The 21,135-nt window shown below is 42.4% G+C and overlaps 1 protein-coding gene across 7 annotated transcripts in view; it reads right to left on the bottom strand.

Annotated features, from left to right (window-relative positions):
• Positions 1-21,135, bottom strand: part of HERC1 (HECT and RLD domain containing E3 ubiquitin protein ligase family member 1) — a 410,083-nt gene that overhangs the window by 322,602 nt on the left and 66,346 nt on the right. For all 7 annotated transcript variants that reach the window (XM_029575639.1, XM_029575640.1, XM_029575646.1 and 4 more), the window contains exons 12-13: positions 7,455-7,620; positions 5,734-5,859 (exon numbers count right to left, since the gene is read on the bottom strand). In XM_029575639.1, the coding sequence (XP_029431499.1) occupies positions 5,734-5,859; positions 7,455-7,620 (292 nt within the window). The remainder of the gene's footprint in view (positions 1-5,733; positions 5,860-7,454; positions 7,621-21,135) is intronic.

Genomic DNA, 21,135 nt, shown 5'->3' with positions numbered 1-21,135 from the left:
GGTTTTGCCTCCCTTCCAGTAGATGGAGACAGAGAAAGTTTTGCTGATACTACCACATAACCCGGTGTGCCACTTGGAGTCCCTCAGTATTAAACTGTACCCAAGCCAAGATACGAACATAACTACAAGAAAATATAATCATGTCCCCTTGAACAAGCAATAGGAAGTGAACCTTATAATGGGGATGAACCTTTCCAGCCTTAACAACATGAGAAAACTAACAAAACCTGTGTCATTCTTCAGACCAATTATCATAATAGAACCAGCAAACTCTCCAATTCTCCCCACATTGGCTAGGCAGGACTCTGTACTGATCTGTGATACTACAGGAATGAAAATTAGATAGTAAGAACCAGTTTTTCTTTCACTGTACTGATCTGCGGTACTAGAGGAACGAAAATTAGCAGGTAAGAACCAATTTTCCTTTCCTTGAATGTACCCAGATCAGTCCAGACTCCTGGGATATACCCAAGCTTCTCTAACCAAGGTGGGACTGCGAAAGTCTGCTCGAAGTACACTTTCACCAAAGCCCATGGCCTCCAGGGCCTGGACATCCAAACAATAATGCCTGTCAAAAAAGTGTGCAACAACTTCCAAGCAGCTGCCCTACAAATCTCTTGTGGCGATACTTGTTGACATATGGCCCAAGATGCCACCTGAGATCAAGTAGAGTGAGCCTTTAAACCCTCAGGGATAGGACAGCCCTGACAAATGTATGCTGAACCTATCGCTTCTTTCAATCACCATGCTATGGTAGACTTTGAAGCCTTATGTCCCTTTTTTGCACCACTGCATAGTACAAAAAGATGATCTGATAGCCGAAAGCTATTAGTGACTTTGAGATACTGCAACAAGGCTCGTTTTACAATCAAGAGTCGTAACTCTCTCGCATGAGGCGCGCCACATCCAAGTTTGGGAAGGCCGGAAGCTCTACCGATTGACTCAAGTGGAACGATACCACCTTCGGAAGAAAGGAAGGAACCATACACAAAGACACCAGAATCAGTAATTTTCAAAAAAGGATCCCTTCATGACCGAGCCTGAAGTTCCGAAATCCTTCTAGCAGAATAGATTACCACCAAAAAAATCAACCTTTAAGGTGAGATCTATCATAGTTGCCCTTCTAAGCAGCTCGAATGGAGCCGTACATATCCCCTTGAAGACCAAGTTAAGACTCCATGGGGGATACAACTTCTGCACCAGAGGCTGCAAATGCTTCACCACACCGCACCTCGGAGAAAAACACACATCTCGATGTGCAGCAGGGGCTGCTCCCTGCTCCTTGCCTCTAAGACAGCCCAACACTGCCACCTGAACTCTGAGGAAATTAAAGGCCAAACCCTTTACCAACCCTCATAAGAAGGTCAAAATGTGTGCCATAGACGCTCGAGTAGGATCAACCCCCCTGCTCTGCACACCAAGACTCAAAAACTCTCCAGTCTTCCTAGCTTGCAGCAAAGTGGAAATGACATCATCGGGATATCCTTTCCATCTTAAACTCTCAAAAGCCAAGCAGTGAGACAGAAGCAAGTCGCCTAATGTGAAAATACAGGACCTTGGTGCAGCAGCTTCAGAAGATGGGTGAGATGCAGCAGCCCGTCCATTGCTAGATTGAACATATCCACAAACCATGGCCACAGAGGCCACTCTGGTGCCACTAGAATCACCTCTCTCGGATGAATCTCTATTCGCCGCCAACACTTTGCCCATCAGTGGCCACGGCGAAAAAATGTATAGGAGATCATCTTGCAGCCATGGAAGCACTAAGGCATCAACTCCCTCTACTCCGCATTCCCTTCTGTGACTGAAGAAACATGGAGCTTTGGCATTCCAATGAGTTGCCATCAAGTCCATGTGGGGCATGCCCCCATCTATGAAGGATAAGCCGCATTGCTTCTTCCAACAACTCCCTCCCCAGGATCCAGCTGTTGACTGAGAAAATCTGCTTGCACATGGTCTATCCCGGCTAAGCGAGAAGCCACCAATAATTCCAGATGTTGTTCTGCCCACCAAATTAACTCCTGGGCCTCCTGAGCCACCGCCTGACTCTTGGTACCATGCTGTCGGTTTGTGTAAGCCACCATTGTCACATTGTTTGACAAAATCCTTACCGGCCATCCATATGAGAGAGGTAGAAAGGCACGCAACGTCAACCACACCACTCTCGTCTCTAAGCAGCTGATAGATCACAATGCCTCTTCCACCAACCACTGGCCCCATGACGACTGAATCTGGCCCACCACTCCCCAACCAGAGAGACAGGCATAGAAGGTAACTACTATCCAATTCAGAACTTCCAAGTCCACACCACAACCTAAGTGGTCCTGACCAAGCCACCATGAGATGTGTGTTTTCTCTGTGTGTGGGGGGGAGGGGGGGCGGCCGACAAAGCATTTGCAGCCTCTGGTGCAGAAGTTGTGTCCCCTATGACAGACTGGACCCGGCTACCTCCGTAAGAGGCAGCAGCAGATGAAACTGACAACAGATTCCAACGGGAAAGCAACATCCTCTGCAGAGGCCTCATATGAGCGAATACCCAAAGAACCAACTCCAATGTGGAAGTCATGGAACAGAGAACCTGCAGGTAATCCCAAACCCTGGGAACTGCTCTCTCCAAAAAACTGCAAACCTGCAACTGCAGTCTACAAATATGTTCCCTAGTGAGATACACTTTCCCAATCCTGGTGTCGAAACGTGCCCCCAGGAACTCCAACACATGAGTCGGAGTAAGATGATTCTTCGACAGATTCACTACCCAACCCAGGAAACAACTGCTGCAGTATCACTGCTACTGCTTGTCTGCAAAGAACCTCTGACTTTGCTCGAATAAGTCAATCATCTAGATATAGGTGAACTAGAATGCCCTCCTTCCTGAGAACCACCGCCACGACAACCATCACCTTGGTGAAGGTCCCTGGAGCAGTCGCCAACCTGAATGGAAGGGTGCCAAACTGGAAATGAGTCAAGAATCATGAGCCTCAGGAATTTCTGATGATCCGGCCAGATCACTATGTGCAAGTGTGCCTTGGTCAAAGGCCAAGAACTCTCCCTTGCGCACCGGCTACAATGACTGAGTGCATGGTCTTCATCCAAAAATGAGGACCATTGAGAGCCATGTTCACCTTTTTTAAAACCAAAATAGGGCAGCAGGTCCCCTCCTTTTTTGGAACCACAAAATAAATGGAATACCTTTCCATCCCCCATTCCTCTATGGGGACAGAAACAATGGCCCCCATCATCTGTAAGCAGTTGATGGTTTCCTGTACCACCTGCCTTTTGTTTATGGAAGCGCAAGGAAAGACCATGAACAAGTCTTTTAGCAGGCAAGCAAATTCTGAAGCGTAATCTTGTCTTATCACACTTAGGACTCATTGGTCCACTGGGATCCTGGCCCACTCCTCGTAAAAGAGAGAGTCAACCGACCCACTATGACCGGCACCAAGGAGTGGACCGGCCTCAACTCATTGGAGGGTCTTGGGCTCCAGATGCCCCCTGGCTGGATCCATCTCTATTTGGCTTTCGACCTTGAAAGGACTGGTTCCAGAACTGCTGCCTCCCAGTGCCTTGTCTCTAGGCTCCTTCCAAAGCCCTATTCTGCCAAACCCATACTAAAGCGAGGCCGCATATTATGCCCTTTATTCTCTCCCAGATGCTTTACGAGCTCTTCTAAGTCCTTTCTGAAAAGCAGTTTGCCTTTAAAAGGTAATGCTCCTAACAGACTTAGATCAAACGTCTGCTGAACAATTCCTTAACCAAAGGAGCTGCTTAGCAGAGTCCACTGACATCATAGTCCTAGACGACGTTCAGATGAGGTCATAAAACACATCTACTCCATAAGCTACCATGGCTTCCAGCCACTCGGCCTGCTTTGCCTCTGACGCAGACATCACTTTGTCAGCCTGCAACTGCTGTAACCAGCGCAGACCAGCTCAAAGCATAAAACTGCTGCAAACCACAGTACAAATGCCCAGGGCAGATACCTCAAAGATCTTTTTGAAATGGACTTCCAACTTCCTATCCTGCATATCTTTAAGCGCTGCAGAACCAGCCACTGGAATGGTTATTTTCTTAGAAACTGCAGACATTGAGGCATCCACCTTTGGCAGCCTCAGCAATTCAAGTGTGTCTTCTGGTAACTGATATAATTGATCCATTACTCTACCAACCTTCAAACCAGTCTCTGGAGTATCCCACTCCCTTACCACTAACTTCTTCACTGATTTATGGAAGGAGAAGGCTTTCTCTAGACCTCTTAAGCCATCCATGACTGGGTCTACCTATTCCTGATCATATTCTTCTTGTGGAACCTTAATTCCCCAGTTCCTTAAGGACACAGGGAATCAGGGGCCACAATTCCTCCTTGTGGAAAAGATGAACCACCTTCAGATCATGGCCTTCAACAGTTGGGGCTTGACCCTGTGGCCTTCCTGGCAAGATATGCCTTAGGCAACAAAAGAATAAATTTGGAAGAAAAAACTGCAGGGTCATCAGGATACTCCCCAGGAGGTCCTCATCTTCACCCGACAGGCTCCCAGGCATCCCGGTCCTCCGTGAGACTCCGATCAGACGGGGACAGTGGTGGAGGAAGATCCCCTCCCCCCCCTGCAGCTTCAGAGGCAGGCACGAGTGAAGCCAAAATGGCCGCCATTCCCACACTAACTGGGAAGGGGCCCATTGCTGCACTCACATCACCTGCAAGCCCTGTGGCCTCTCGTTGCCTCCCCAACTCTTTCTCGTCCATTCCTGAGCCACTCTCCCCCCCCCCCCCCCAAGAGGCAGTGGGAATAAACACCTCCCAGAAGGTGCACGCAAAACACCAATGGCCACGCAGCATAGCTCCTGCCCGCTCGATCGTGTGCCCCAACAGCTGCTCAGAGGAAATGAAGCAAGAGCCATCGCAGCCTTGCCCCTGCATGGCTGCCTAGATTCTTCCCACAGGGGTCGATTGATGCCACAAAATAAAAAGAAACCACCTTTTTTTTTTTAAAGAAAATTTGACACTTCCCTTGAAGATGGGCAGGAGGCTCCGCAAGTCCTCCTGGGGGAAAGGATACTGGCTCCACCAGTTGTCTACCCCTGGTGGCGAAAGGACCAAGCCAAATAAGGATCCCGAACCCCCTACCCATTCACCTCAGCACCAGAAAGACCTGCCAATCTTCTGGGAGGAAATCCTCTTCTTTCCTTTTTCCCTCTCTATTTTTCTTCTTCTTTTTTTTTTTTCTTAACTAATTCCAGACTGCAGGTTTTGCACCTCTACCATCTGCATCAGAGAAATACTGAGGGACTGCAGGTGGCACACCAGGTTATGTGACAATGTCAGCAAAACTTTCTCTTGTCTCCATCTGCTGGAAGGGAGGCGAAACCCAGGAGTCTGGACTGATCTGGGTACATACAGGGAAATTAAAGTTAGCCTGTTATGTATAACTGGCTAACTTTAAGACAGCCTTACGACTCGACCATAAGTTAACTGGCTAGCTCCGCTCCTCCCCGAAATGCCTCCTGCCTGCCCCCAGAACACACCTGACTTACCCAGCTACAATTTAGCTAGATAACCACTCAAAATACCTGGTTAAGCCATTTAGAAGGATAACTATTACATTATCCATTTAAATGAATACAGATCTCAAAGTTTCTAGGTTTGGTATAGAATATTTGATAGTAATTTAAAAAAATAAGTTTTCCCAAGCAAAAAGAGTGGAAGAAATATAATATATAAAAGCTGCCAAACCTTACCTGTCCTTTTGATAGGCTTTCCCACCTATCAGGACCTTGAGGCAGAAGAGAATGCAATAATTCCATTCTCTCTCTTAATGGAGGTAGTAGCATTGTAGCTCCAACAGAGAGAGTCTCAATTACAACCTGGTTGAAAAGAAAACAAGGAAATTATCTATTTTGCTCTAATTTTATTCCATCTGGTTTAATTCTAGAATGGCTACTAGCCACCTAAAAGATGAAAAAAATGACAAAGGCAATGCATATGTTCTCAAGCAGACAGTTAAACTTAACCTCTAAAAAACAAAATCCGATGTTATTCTTTTCTAACAAGCTATGATCATCTTAAAAGAAGAATTGATGCTCAAATGAAGTGGCTTTTTGTTCTGTCAGCCAAAAATAGTCTATTGTCTGGTGATCTATTTTGGCTCAAACTGCCTTAAGCAGTCGCCCTATTGCTAGCAACAGGGGATATGCCAACACCTTGGGATAGGGAGCCTTCCTTAAGGTAAGCTAAGCTTATGCTTGCCCAAGTTTTAAGCTATTAGCACTTTTCACCTGGCTGAAAAATAAGCCCCCTTAAAAGTCTGAACATGAGAACTATTCTGAAGAAAATCCATCCACAATTAAAAAAAAAAAGTTGCAGATCAAACATATAACATAATTGATTACAGATGGACCAATCAGTCTGCCAACTTATTCCAGTTCAGATTACTAGACAGAAACCCCAACTTGAACGTTTATGCGCTATCACTCCAGTTTGTGTTTCTCCACCATCCTGAGTAGATGAGCACACAGTTCCCATACTTAAGCCAATACTCAAATCTCTGCCCCCCTTAAAGTATTACCATGAAGTTTTGTAATAAACTAAAAACATTCCAAAGCTACCAAGGCTGTTATCCAAAAACTACTGAGGCTGTTGCCTAAACATTTGCTGCTAATGCACCCCTGACCTTACTGGACAGTATCGTGACACCACCACCAACCTGCCAACATTAACCCAGTTAGTTTCTAGGGAGTTGTAGTCTGATGGTTCCAACATAGCTACCCTATGGCCTGCAGTGTTGCCAACTAACACCAGAATGCTATTAGGATAAACCTAACACAGAAACCATTAACATATCAAGCCTACAATATTTCGGCAAATTAACCCATCTCATCCATTTGTTAATTCCTGGGTCAGATATTGATCCACCTTAAGTGGGCCAATCATATGTAACACAATCACAATATAAAGTCATGTTGCCCCAGGATTACTCCAAATACACCTTTATGGCACAAGCAAAAATACATGATAAAACGTCATGCCCCAAAATGCAGAAATACCTTAAGCCAAAAAGAATAAAACATTAATCTTAGTTTCACCTTTGGATGTAACAAATGTTGCAGCAGCAAAATAGTGTTTGTATCTAATTTAACAATAAGAAACAAGATACATTTCTTCATTGTCCTAATTATGAAAATGGATAAACCAAATATTTTACAAGTGACCGGCAGTGAAATGTAACATTAATGGGAATGAAACCATTGTTCTGAATTTGATGTCTGAATAGTTGAGCTGTTCCATTTTCCACCACGGAAACGTGATTTAAAATTTCTATTTATGTATCATGCTTGCTACACTTTGAAACATAACTATAGTAATAATACAGTACACCTGTCATGCCTTACTGCTTGAGGAGGAGCAAATGCTACCAGTCAGCCAGTTTTCCTGAGAAGTGACATTAGAAAATAGGAATTACCTCTTGAATTTCATCTGGAACAGAAGAATCCATTAGCCTAAACAGCAAATTCCGAAGTGGCCCTGCCTGTCTTCCAAGAATGCTAGTAGCTACTCCTCCAGCTAAAGCAAGAGCAAGATGATTAGAAAGCAACTTCAGGCACAGCTTGAGGAAATTGTGATGCTCTCTGGAAAAGAAAAATAGGTGCCCATTCTCAGTCATATCTAGTTACCAAATTTATAGACCATTTTTTGAAAATAAAGTGAAAGTTGCTTACCTGTAGCAGCTATTTTCCCCAAGGACAGCAAGTTGCAAATCCTCACAGCTGGGCAGTGTCATCTGATGGAGACCAGCCAGGGAAGTTTACTTCAAAGCTTCTAGAAGCTTTTAGCATGCTCTACTTGAGCATGATCTTCCTGTCCCACATTACAGCATCACGCAGTACCCCATTCAGTTCTTAATATAACTAAATATAAAAAGAACCAACTCCCAAAGGGAGGAGGGTGGGTTCTGTAAGGACTTACATCCTGTCGAGAACACCTGCTACAGGTAAGCAATTTTTGCTTTCTCCAAGGACAAGCAGGATGTAAAGCACTCACAGATAGGGAATCTTTAGCTACAGGTTGCCTTTAACAAGAACAGAGAAAAACAGAAAACAAAAGTGCCAAAAGGACTAAATTATTTTTGGTAGCAACAAGCCATTTTCACCATGCTGCCTTTATTTATTATTTTTGTAATTAAGACAGCTTATGTGATGCAGCTTTTCCTAAGCAGACCAAAAGCCCTGAGTGTGAAACCCCCTCTACAAGAGTTCCCCAGTTCAGGTTGGATGCATCTATAGATAAGACAATTTGAGTTGGAGAAATTTGGGAGGGGTCTCCTTCTGGCCAGATTTGATTGAATCAGCTAGCAGGGCTGAGTCCAAGGTGCTAGGAGATTCGGATGCTGTCTCAAAGATCCTGAGTGGCTTGTGTCCACTGTGATTGTAGGGTCCACTGGGCTTGCCTCATATGGAGATGTGCCAAAGGAATGACATATACTTTTGATCCATTAGGTCCAACATCCTCAGCATGTTCCGTACTGATGCTTACTGACTGTTTTATTTCTTGCACTGTGGACACCAGCATGATGATCCTTTCTTGTGGAAGAAAGGCTTTTGCTTGAGTCAGTTTAGTAGAGCTCCTATAAATTCCAAAAGAGATGATGGGCTCATATAGAATCTGGGATAATTTATGATTAACACTAGAAACTCCAATAACTAGATGATTTTGCACATTGATTTTTTTTTTGGCTCCTTCTTGAGATGTGCCATTAACTAACCAATAACCTAAGTACCCCCCAATTTACATAGGATGTTTCACAACCACTGCAAGATATTTCATGAATGCACATGGCGCCAACACTAGGCCAAACGGCAGTACACAATATTGGACTACAAATCTGAGATAGAAATGTTTCCAGGTCAGAGGAACTATGTGGATGTAAGCATCCTTTAAATTCAAGAAGCATAGATAATTCTCTTCTTGGAAAAGAGGCCAAGATGCCCAGGGAAAACATCTTTAACCTAACAAAGTAACATAGTAATGACAGCAGGAAAGGATCAGATGGCCCATCCAGTCTGCCCAACAAGCTTCTTATGGCTTCTGCCACTCTGTGCAGGATACCCCATATTTCTCTCAAGAATAGTAACTGCCACTCTGTGCAGTTATTTATTTATGTGTTTTATATACCATCATTCCAAAAGATTACAAAAGCAACATTCACATTATAGGTCAGCACAACATCAAAACACGTTAACTAGATGATTAAGACTGTAAAATTCATGATAAATTTGTTCCTTTTAAATAAGCTTTACAAAGTAATCAGTGAGTTGTCTTAATATTCTTTAAGACTCAATGTCTATGTAATTTTCTACAAGTTATTTTATGTTAAATCATATGCATTTTTGAAGAGCCATGTTTTCAGTTCACGTTTGAAGCTCTTTCTTTCTACCCAGACATAACTTGGGTAGAGAGTTTCACAACTTGAGGCCCACTAGAGAGAACATTTTCTCTCTTATTTGCGTTAGATGAGTGCTCCGCGATTTAAGTACGGTTACTAGTCCTTTGTTTTGTGATCTTAGTGTTCGTTGTGGTGTGTATGGTTGGAGAGTAACATCTAATAAGCAGGAGTTTCTATTGTTGATTATGTTGAAAATTAGTGTTAGAATTTTATAATGGATTCTTGGATTGTACTTACAGGCAGTGTAGATCAGCGAAGAGGTGATGTGGTCAAAATTTCTTTTCCCAGTCTTGCAGAGGAATTTTGTAGCAGCTGTAATGGTTTTAATAGTCCTGAGGGTAGGGTTTTTTTGTGTTTAGTGTTAGTTTAAACTGAGATAGCTTTGCTGTTTACCTTCATGTATGTTGAGAGTTTCACTGCTGTATTTTCAATTGATTTGGCGATAGGAATGTCATCCACCCTATAAGAAGGCAATTCCTAGTTCTACTAGTAACTTAAATAGAGGGAGCATGTAGATGTTGAAAAGTGTGGCCAAGAGTGCAGAGCCTTGGGGGACACATATCATTCAGAATGTATCCAAATAGGCGGTTGCCCAGTTTTACTTGGAATATTCTGTCAGCTAGGAAGGAGGAGAACCATTTGAGTACATTTCAGTCTATTCCAATTTTTTTCATCTGATGGCAAAGCAGAGTGTGGTTGACTGTGTCGAATGCTGCTGTTAGATCTAATAATACCAATATATAAGAATCATCATTGTCAAACCCCTGAAGTATAGGGTTGATTAAAGATAAGAGTAATGTTTCTGTTAAGCAATCTTTTCTGAATTCAAATTGGTTTGGATATAGAATATCATTGTCTTCTAAGTGATTTTCCAATTGCGATAACACTGCTTTTTCCAGAACTTTTGTGATAAAAGGCAAGTTGGATATTGGTCTATTCTGCCAGTTTTATTTTTTAGAATTGGTTTGAACACAGCTTGTTTTGCTGTACAAGGGACCAGCCCTTCTGAGAGTGAGTGGTTGATTATGGTTGCGATTGTTGGAGTGATTACATTATGTACTATTTTCAGGGAACTTGCTGGGATTGGGTCTAGTGGGTGGATAGCAGGCATAATTTTGGTAATGTTTTATTTCGAGTTTGGTTGCTATGTCAAAAGTGTTCCATGTAGGGCTTCTTGGATTTTCTTCATTTTCTTTTGTTGGTGAGCAAGTGGGGAATTGAGATTCCAGTCTATTTATCTTATCTAACAAGGAGGTGGCATATTCATTGCAGTCATTCACTGAGAAGTTGTATATACTCAAGTTGGAGGAAGATGGGTCCTTGATTAAGTTTTTGCCGGTTTTGAAGAGTAATTTGAAATTAAATATTACTCCATGAATCTGTTTTGCATAGTAGCCTTTTTTTGCTATATTGATTTATTCACAGTATTTTTCTAAGGATTCTGCTGACGTGCATTTCCACCATTGTTTCTCCGATTTTCTCAGTGTCTGTTTAGTTTGTCTCAGCTCTTTGTTATACCAAGGCTTCTTTTGTTTTGAGGTATTCTGTTCATTTTGGAATGTTTTTTATCTGTTCTGGACTTAGGTTTTCAGCAATATCATTTATGATTTTGTCCCAAGAGTTAAAAGCAGAGGTGGCATTAGTTTGATTGAACTCAGCTAACTTATTTTTCAATGGTTCTTCAAGGATATCCAGTTTTATTTTTTTTCTGAAGGTAAAAGTTTGATTATTATTTAAATGTGTTAGCTTAGTGTTTATGAGTGTTATTTCTGCTTTTATTAGTTGGTGATCAGACCAGGGCAATGTATTGTGGGAGGTATTGATTAAACAATTATTGTCATTGGCAAATATTAGATCAAGGACATGTCCCACTTTATGAATGGGGTTGGTTACAAATTGTGACCATCTCATTGCTTCCATTGTATCTAAGAAGATTTCACATGTTGTTGCTCTAGGTACTCTATCTACATGTAGTTTGAAGTCTCCTATTATTATTGTCGAGTCTGGTGTGTGCAGGCAAGTGGACGGTCGATGGGCGGGTGCAGGCCAGCTGGTGCTTGTGTCTTCCACCCCTCACATGTGGTAGGATGGAGAGCCCCGTTCTGCGGCTTCCCGCTGTCATCTCTCCAAAGTCGTGGCTGGGTCGAGGAGAGACATGTCTCCCTGATGTTGGGGCTCAGGTAGAGGCGAGTCAGTTGCTTTTTCCTTCCGTTGTTGCCGGAAGGAGCATTCTTGCTCTCTTGATGATGGGCGGGCAGTAGGCTGGTCGTTGGAAGGGCTCAGGCTCGCTGTCACCGGCATCTTCTTCCAGTCTCTAGTTTCCGGATGAGAGATGGAAGGAGTGCTCTTCTTATGTAGGTTCAGCCAGTGCCTTTCAGTTCCTGTGGAGGAGTTGGGGGTCAGGTCCTGGCATGCAGCATGTTGGCTGGTTTCTCTCCCTGGTGTGGCTTCGTGGTTTACTTCAGGCATGCACAAAGGGGCAGGCTCCTTTGTGGCGCGTGCCACCAGCATTGCCACTGGGAGCTTTAACCTTTGGTGGTGGTGGTTGGGCAAAGGGGCAGTCGGTGGGCAGCTCTCTGGCTGGCTGGTGCCTGCTTCTACTTCATCTCTTTGGAGGTGAGAAGGGAGCACCCCCTCCATGCCAGTCTTGACATCGCCTTTCTCCACTTGCTGCTCCAATGGGGAGCCCAGGTCTTCGGGGCTCCAGCAGTGCTCTGCTCCCTTCAATGCCGCCAGGAGCTTTAACATTCAGCGGTGGTGGTGGGTGGGCGGCTCTCTGGCTGGCTGGCGCCAGCTTCTACTTCCTCTCTTTGGAGGAGAGAAGGGAAACCCCCTCCATGCCAGTCCCAACATCGCCTTTTTCCACTCGCTGGGGAGCCCAGGTCTTCGGAGCTACCCCCAAGCCTATTGATAAGGGTAGTAATATTTACAATCAAAACCAAGCAACTGTTAAACCCATAACAAAATTACTTACAACATTTTTTCTGGGTGAGGAGCCTTCTTGATAATTCAGACAATGCTGTTTGATGTTCTTAGCATTGGGACTTGGCCGTAGAAGCCATCCTGTGCATTTTTCCTTATGTTTTCTTGTCATTACCCCAGACCGTAAAAGTCAGGGTCCATATTGGTTGTTGTTTGTATCCAGTTCCTCTTCCCACCTCCCTCCCCTGCCATCAACACAGGGAGCGATGTTGCAGTTGTTACCAGGACTTTATTCAAGACCCTCAGGATTAGGATGGGATAGAGTTTCCCTGTTTTCTTTGGAATCAGGAAGTACAAGGCAAAAACTTCCTGCCCTCTTTCACCTAGTAGTTCAACCGCACTGCCCTCCAAGAGGAAGGAGAGTTCCTTCTACAGCAGTTCCTGATACGCAAACCAAGACCTTCTCAGAGGGCAATTTGGCAGCAATTTCAATAGATGTAACCTGTATCCATTTCAGATCATGCTGAGACGCCAAACGTCTGAGATTATTCCAGACAATGGTTTATATAAAGTTTTACCCTTCCCACTGACAGGAAGGTTCTCCAGCACAGATACTTCAATTCTTGCTATGGTTTTCCAGATACAGTCCAAACCCTGTCCCAGGTTTTTGGCTGGCGTGCTGGCTATGGTTTATAGGCCCTCTACTGTCTAGGATATGAGCAAGTGTCCCTCGCTTACTGACAGGAATGAGAGGGCGGAGGATAATGCCGCCTCAGAGGATAGAAGGGTCTACTTGGTACCTCATTTGAATACCTCTTAGATGAGGAGGGTGAGTTTGGAATGGCATTAAAGAAGGGAGGAAGCATGGCACCAGGTCACTAATTTGAGCCACTGTTGCTTTCATCTTAATCTCAAAGAGATTCTCTTCATTGCAGGGTGCATTAGTGAGTCTTTCCTGCACATCTTGTCTAAGGTTTGAGGCTCACAACTATGCCAGCTTGCAGGCATCAATTCTACTATAGAAACCCTTTGATTGTCTTTCAAAAACATTATAGGTTGATCCAACCATGTATTGCTCTCTTCTCTTTTTGGGACATTGATCAAAAAATAAGCAACATGAGATCAAATGACTTATTTTAAACAAAAATAAGACAATGTCATTTGATGCACAGATGCTGATGCACACAGCAGCCACATGAAAAAAAATGTAAAAAACGAAAGCCTAACAGTATTTATTAAAAAAAAAAAGAAAAGAAAAAAAAGAAAGAAATTTGATGAACCAAGGACCATAGAGAATTTGCCAATCTTTTTCAAGACTTCTTAGAGGGAAAAAAAATCTGCAACCATTTAGCTCCATGGAAAAAGAAGAACTTGCATGACACTATGACATGGGACAGGATACTCATGCTCAGCAGTAATCTTCCCTAGCCAGGCTCCATCAGATGATGTCATCCACCTGTGTGGACTTCAAATCCTGCTGGTCCTTGGAGGACTAAAGAAACACCTCATGAAGGAAGAAATATAACATGCTATTTACATTCCTACAAAGATTTGCTTCAGTTATGTTTTGGCTGCCCATAACAATCTAACATATATTGCAACAACAAACACCCTATACGTCCATCATATTTCTTTTTAAAACCACCTAAGAATATTGAAAACATAGTCTTACTAATCAATGAAGCTTTAGAACATCAATTAATTTCCCTTTATGCAGTCTGAAATATTGTCCTGTTGTCTTTCTTCAAATTATTTAACAAACATTGAAACATATTATATTAAGCATTTTTCCTCATAAGCACAAAATATTACTTTCCTAGCAGGTGACCAGATGTACTCAGGGCCAATGGGTTATGCTCCCCTGCCAGCAGATAGAAACAGAGCCAGATTTCAAAGCCAACATCACCCTAGATAAACCCCTGCAGTGACCTCAGCCCTTCAGTATTTCTCCTACTCCAGCTACCTCACCTGCCCCTGTCAGTCGGAACGTCAGCCGGTAAGCCCTCCTTCTCTCAGTCCTATTGGCAGACCTCGAGGCATACCTCACCTCACCCAGGGTATCCCTGGCAGGGACCAGGACGACACAGATGAAGAGGAGGATACAGATTCCTTGGAAGATGGGGAAATGCCCCCTGGTTTAGAACCGTATCAGATCATGTCACAGTTTTCCCATAGAGATGAATTGCCGGTCCTGGTTTCCCAAACCCTGAGGATGCTGGGAGTTCCTGGGGTGGACTCTATGATGGAACCAAAGAAGAACACCATTCCTATTTCCCTATAGAAAGTCTCTTGCTACTTTCCAGTACTGGAAGCCATCCAGGAGTTGATTGACCTGGAATGGGATGCTCCAGAAACAAGTTTTAAAGGGGGACGAGCGTTAGAAGCTCTATACCCAATGGATCCAGCAGTAATGGAGCATTTGTGTTTTCCTGAACTGGATGCGCTGGTCTATGCCATCTCTAAGCAAGCAACTATCCCAGTGGAGGGAGGAGCAGCTTTAAAGGATGCACATAATAGATGGATGGAGTCCATCTTTAAACAGGCCTTTAACGCAGTAGCAATGACCTTACAGATTGCTTCTTGTTGTGTCCTGTTAGTCATCCACCTCTCAGGAGGTGGATGACTCAGGGTGAATTCCAGAGCCATAATGGAACCCGCTGCTGCGGGCTCGAATCTAGTCCATACTTCAGCCAGAGGAGTGGCCTCAGTGGTGGCGGCCAGAAGGAACTATGGCTGCAAAATTAGTCGGAAGACACATCCTTCAATTACAAAGATGCCCTTTAAAGGATTACTCTTTCGGAAGCGAAACTGGAAAAGCTGGCCAGTAAATGGGGCAAATCTCCAGTTCCCCAGCTACCAGAAGATAAGAGAAAGCAGTTACAATGCCCCTTGCCTAAAAGGGGTCTATCCAGGGACTCCCAACGCTTTCTCCCTTACAGAACTCAACATTTCAGAGGTCCTGGCTCTTTGGGAGGTCTCAGTCCTTTTGTAGATGACAGCCCAAGAGAGGGGCAGGCTTGGGTTCAGGTTTGTTCCGACCCCCCCCCCAATGAAAATTTGCCGATCCACCCTCAGAACGAGGAGACAGAAAGTTGACTGTCCCTCATCTACCAGAGGTGGTTTGAGATCACTTCAGACAAACAGATACTGGAGGTCATATGAGAAGAATATGTGCTGGAATTTCACAGCACTCCTTGGGGACATATTCATGATGTCTCCTTGCTACTCCCAGCACAAGAAGCAGGCAGTGGAGACTACTCTTAAGGCTCCTCAGGATGAGGGCTATAATCAGAGTACCTGCACCCCAGCAAAATACAAGGTGTTAGTCCATCTATTTCTTTGTACCCAAGAAGGGAGGTTCCTTTCGCCCCCATCCTGGACCTCAAGAGCGTCAACCGACATCTAAAAATGAATCATTTCCACATGAAAATCCTACACTCCATGATAATGGTTGTACAATCGGGAGAGTTCTTAACCTCCCTGGACTTATCAGAGGCCTACCTACATATGCCAATCCATCAAGAACACAAATGTTTCCTACGCTTTGTGGTACTGAGTCACCATTATCAGTTCCGGGCACTGCCCTTTGGCCTAGCCACCACCCCCCAAACATTTTCCAAGCAACATCCACAGATAGATGTGCAAATCATCCAATATTTTTAAATTATTTAGCTGTACCAATACTGTATTAACCTCCTGATTTTTAGATTTAGCTGTACCAATACTGTATTAACCTCCTATTTATCAAATAGGATAGATGGACAGTAGATTGTAACCTCATGAAACATACTGGGGCCGATGCAATATTTGTGCGTAGAAAATGGGCGCTCAATGGGACTGATGCAATACCATGTGCTGAGACTAGCGCACACCTGGACTGGCGAAAAGATATGCCATGCTCAAAGGCTCACTGATAAAAACAAAAAATCCTGCTTTCTTTAATTCCTCCTTTTACTGCGACGATACTATCTTGGGTAAAAAAAAAAAAAACGAACAATAATCATAATAATTCTGAGCGTTCAATATAAATGCACAAGACACACGGTCCAGGCCTTGTATCTTGTCCGTGTATATTGTGCTGGTAGTGGGAGAAAATGGACGCTTTTATTGAGCGTCTGTTTTCCCAACCCACACAGACAGCCACCTTCTCCTGTGCGCCCGATGTCGAGGAGGCGCTAGGGATGCACAATTTTCCCTAGCACCTCCATTTTAGCGTGACCCCTCATTCAAATATTGCATCACTCACCAGTAGAGGTGGCTGGGCGTGTTAAGAAAACAGGCGCTCAACACTGAGTGCCCATTTTCTGTGCCTAAATATTACATTGGCCCCAGTGTTGAGCACCTGTTTTCCTAACACAAGCCCAGCCACCTCTCCTAGGCATGCGATGCAATATTTAAATGGGGGAGGGGGAGGGGGGGGTTGAACTAAAAAGTAAGCACTAGGGAAAATTGTGCATCCCTAGTGGTTCCTTGGCACAAGATACATGGCCTGGACCATGTATCTTGTGTGTTTATACTGGGCACCCAGAATTTATTTTTTTTAAGCAGAGACACTTTTTTTTTTTTTTTTACTGGAATCTGCTTTCTGTGATTCCTCCTACTTAGTATCACGACAATACCAATAGGAGGAATCACAGAAAGCAGGATTTTTTTGTCTTTATCAATGAGCTCTTGAGCTTGGTATATCTTTACACCAGCCCCGGGCTAGCGTAAAATTTGCTGTGTTGCATTGGGCGCGCAGGAAAGCTTTTGCATCGCAGGTATTAGCTAATAGCCTCATCTACATGGAATTTATGTGTGATGAGTGCTATTAGCTATACAGCACTTTGGACGCATGTTTTGGACACACTAATCTCCGTATTGCATTGGGGTTGTCCAAAATACATGTCCAATCATGTGTTAAGCCGTGCACTAGCTGCAGCGCATGGTTTTGCATCGGCCCCATTGTGCACTGCTTTGGCTGAAAGTTTACTTTCATAAAGTGGTTAATAAATCATATACAAATTCCTATACGTTCACACAGATCCACAAGACCGACCAGAGAAGCTTACAAAGGATGCCTCATTGTTCCACCTACAAAAACCACTAACCACAGTACCTTAAGACACCGAGCCTTCTCCACAGCAGGCCCACAATTATGGAACACCATCCCACCAGATCTCAGAAATGAGCCATGCCTCCTAACTTTTAGGAAAAGACTTAAGACATGGCTGTTTAGGCAAGCCTTCCCGAACTCCACTTAACACGCCCACCATTAAAGACTCCACTCAGCAACTGTATATTTCGGATTGTGTATATATACTGTACTATTGTATATAATTAACCTCCTTTTTCTCTTTCTATTTTCCCCCTCCCAGTTATCAGCCCCTGTTAATTGTAACTGCATCTCTTCTTCACGTTTATTTATGTTCTTGGTTGTTTCTTCACACCCCTGTTTCATGTAAACCGGCATGATGTGAATGCTTTCATGAATGCCGGTATAGAAAAACCTTAAATAAATAAATAAATAAATAAAAATATTTTAAGTAGATTATACCAAAAAAAAAAAAAAAAGGAGAAAACAAGTATGGAATCATGCATAACAACAAAGCATAATGTACCTAATGAAGGACAATTTAAAAAGATGCTTAAAATTAAAAATATTACCTTAGTTGCCTAATAAGTGCAATAGTTTCTTCATATGTCTAAAAAAACTTCAATGCCATTAGTTATCCAACTAAATGTTCTCTCCTATCTAATCTTCTAACCAAAATGTTTCCCACCTCTCATGTAATTCTACTGGTTTGGTTCTAGCTACAGCAATGAAAGCAAAGTTGCTTACCTGTAACCAGATGTTCTCCAAAGGCAGCAGAACAAAGAGCTACACAAGGTGAATGACATCATCTGACGCCACCAATTCAGGAACCTTCTCTCTCATAGCTCAGAAAACTGAACTAGGACTTTCCGAATATGCACGGGAGTTCCTGTTGCTGTGTGTCATTCCCTCATTTTATTTCATAGCTACCTTCAACTTCCCAGAGAGATGGGCTGGATTGAGAGGATGTTTTGTTCTGCTGTCCATAGAACACCTGTTATAGGGAAGCAACTTCACTTTCTCGTGGACAAACATAACAAAGAGCCACACAAGATGGGACTCCCAGTTTAGGACTGCAATGAATTTATTTAATTTTTTTTGGCAACCCATTCGATGAATAGTGGGAAGTTGGTATGTTTAATTTAAAAATACTTCTTAGCACAGATTGTCCAAAAATACTGTCATAGCATGATTTTTTTTCCAGACAGTAATGTTTGCTAAACGTGCGTATTGTTGACCATGAATCTGTTTACAGATATTTTGGATGGTTGCTGAACTAAAATGTGCCACTGATACAGCAAAGGCTTATAACTGATGAGCTTTGATTGGCTATGTAAACTTGAAGTCCATGGCTCTGTAACAATGATATATACAGCTTATTATCCATTTAGATAGAGTCTGCTTGGTAACAGGTTTCACCTTTTATTTATATCACATGATATAGATAGTTATGTTGATTTTCTATGAAGTTTAGTTCTGCCAAGTAGAATAATAGTGCTCTTCTGAAATCTAGCGTATGCAAAATATGCTCTCTGCTTTGGATGTGGTTTTGGGAAAAATGCTGGTAAAATGGAACCGAGAAACAATTTTTGATAGTAATTTTGGATGAATTCTTAACAGTACCCTGTTATTGAATATCCAAGGGTATGAAGGGTACGTAACTAGGGTGTGTAGTTCACCTACCCTTCAGGCTAAAATGATCATGATGAGAAATAGCATTTTTCATGAGACATGTTTTATATCTGTAGTGGCCTTCAACTCATATGGTATGCTTGTTAATTGTCAAAGTATTATATTTAAGTCCCATTGTGGTGGTGGTGACTATATCAGCAGTTTTAAAATTATAAAAAGTCTTTTAACAAATTTTGCTTTTAAAGAAGTGTGTGATATTGGTTGTTCTCTTACATTTTGGTGATAAGCTGCAATGGTGCTTAAATGGAGTCTTACTGAAGTTAATTTCAAAAGCCTGAGCCTGCTAAGTGTAAGAAATATTGTAGCAAAGATGATACTGAACAGGTGAAGGACTACATCTTTTACACATGACATCAATGTGAACATCTTTTCCATCTACAATTGTATGACTTTCTCTTTGCAGGCTTTCTTGCGCTAACAGTAACTTCTTTAATCTTTTGCAGAAGTTGTAAATTCTGATTTATTGATCTTTCAGCATCCAAGCTGTTAATGCTAGCGACTGAAGATTGGGGTGGAGGACTGTTACATCGAAATGAGTCAGAAGCATTGGAAATATTGGTAATCTTATTGGCAAAGTTATCAGTCTTTGTAGCCATGGAAACCAGATTTGTCATGGCTAATATGAAACCACTAGCATCATATTTACTTTGTCTTTCCTTAGCTTTAGAATCATTTTTGTTATGAGTGGAATTGGTGGAAAAACATATGTTAGACCTTCATTCCAAGAAATGAGAACTGTATCACTCACATCCGTATTTTGAGATAGTCTTTTACATCGGTATTGCAATAGTTTGTGACTAAAAGCATTCCCCAAATCACAAAAAAGTGTTGCACTGTATCATCACAGAGCATTTGAAAGGTTGAGGTTGTTGACAACAAGTCTGCAAAGATGATGGGGTTTTTCCCTGGTCTTTTTCTCTATCATTTCTTTTACTTTGTCTCCAAATAAGCTGTCACCTGTTTCATGTACATCCTCTCCGAGTCCAGAGACTTGCAGCCAAGCTAGTCTTTTTGGTACTATGGCTGTTGCTGATATTTTTGATCCACAAAGCAATAAAGAAAGTCAAAATATGAATGCAGTTGGACCCAGTCACCAACAAGAGCATTTAATTCAAATTTTAACTTTTTTCCCACAGTTCCAAATTTTTAAAGAATTCTAGCAAAGACACAGAAACATTAAGGGGATAGCTGCAAAAAGGACCTTCATAACACCTGTACGTACAGATTAATTTCTAACATGGTCATATTTAATCATTGGTCCATCATTTATGTGGAAAGAGTGTCCCTCTATTCTATTCTTTTTTTTTAACTTTTAGAATGCAAAGTAAAATTAGAATTAAACAGGCAACTTCCCTCATTTATCAGAAGTGCCGGCGTCAGCAGCAGCAACAGCGGTGCTTGTTCCTAATGCACCCAATATTTTTGAAGCAGACTCAACAGAATCATAAATTGAATGAGTCAATGTTTTGAACAATTTTCCTGATTCTGTCAATATATCAGTATAGCGTTGTCTTCATGGAGAGTCCCTTAAGTTTCAACAGGTTGCTGTACATAAACAGAATCATCTGTAATTAGTGAGTCCCTAATTCTAGATTCTAATGTAGTTCCTTGGAATACTTTCTTTCCTATTGTGTCTAATAATCCTGGATCTTTTCATGAAGTGGAATTGAAGTATGTTTTGTTCTTTCATTCAATTACAGATTCAACAATAAAAATCATGTGGAAATGTTATGTTGTTGTGTCCTGGGCACTTCTGGATTCTATATTTTGTTTTTATGTTCGTTGCAACTGGTGTAATGATATATGGTGATTTCCATATTTTAGTTTGTACCTCCAGTAAAGCCTGATGCATTGATACTGCTTTGTATTGCTTTGGAAGCTGAATGAATTTTAGTACTCTTTGTAGCTCCATTGTGTTCATGTCCTTTTCTTCAAAACTGAAAGGAATTGCTTCTGACATTTTCTACAAAAATGCAGGATATGTGGTGTAGTACTTGGTAATTCTAGTGAAGA

Source organism: Rhinatrema bivittatum, chromosome 13 (genome assembly GCF_901001135.1).
Source record: "Rhinatrema bivittatum chromosome 13, aRhiBiv1.1, whole genome shotgun sequence".
Classification (NCBI taxonomy): Eukaryota; Metazoa; Chordata; class Amphibia; order Gymnophiona; family Rhinatrematidae; genus Rhinatrema; species Rhinatrema bivittatum.
The sequence above is the reverse complement of the archived record's forward strand: the minus strand, read 5'-3'. Positions and strand labels throughout refer to the sequence as shown.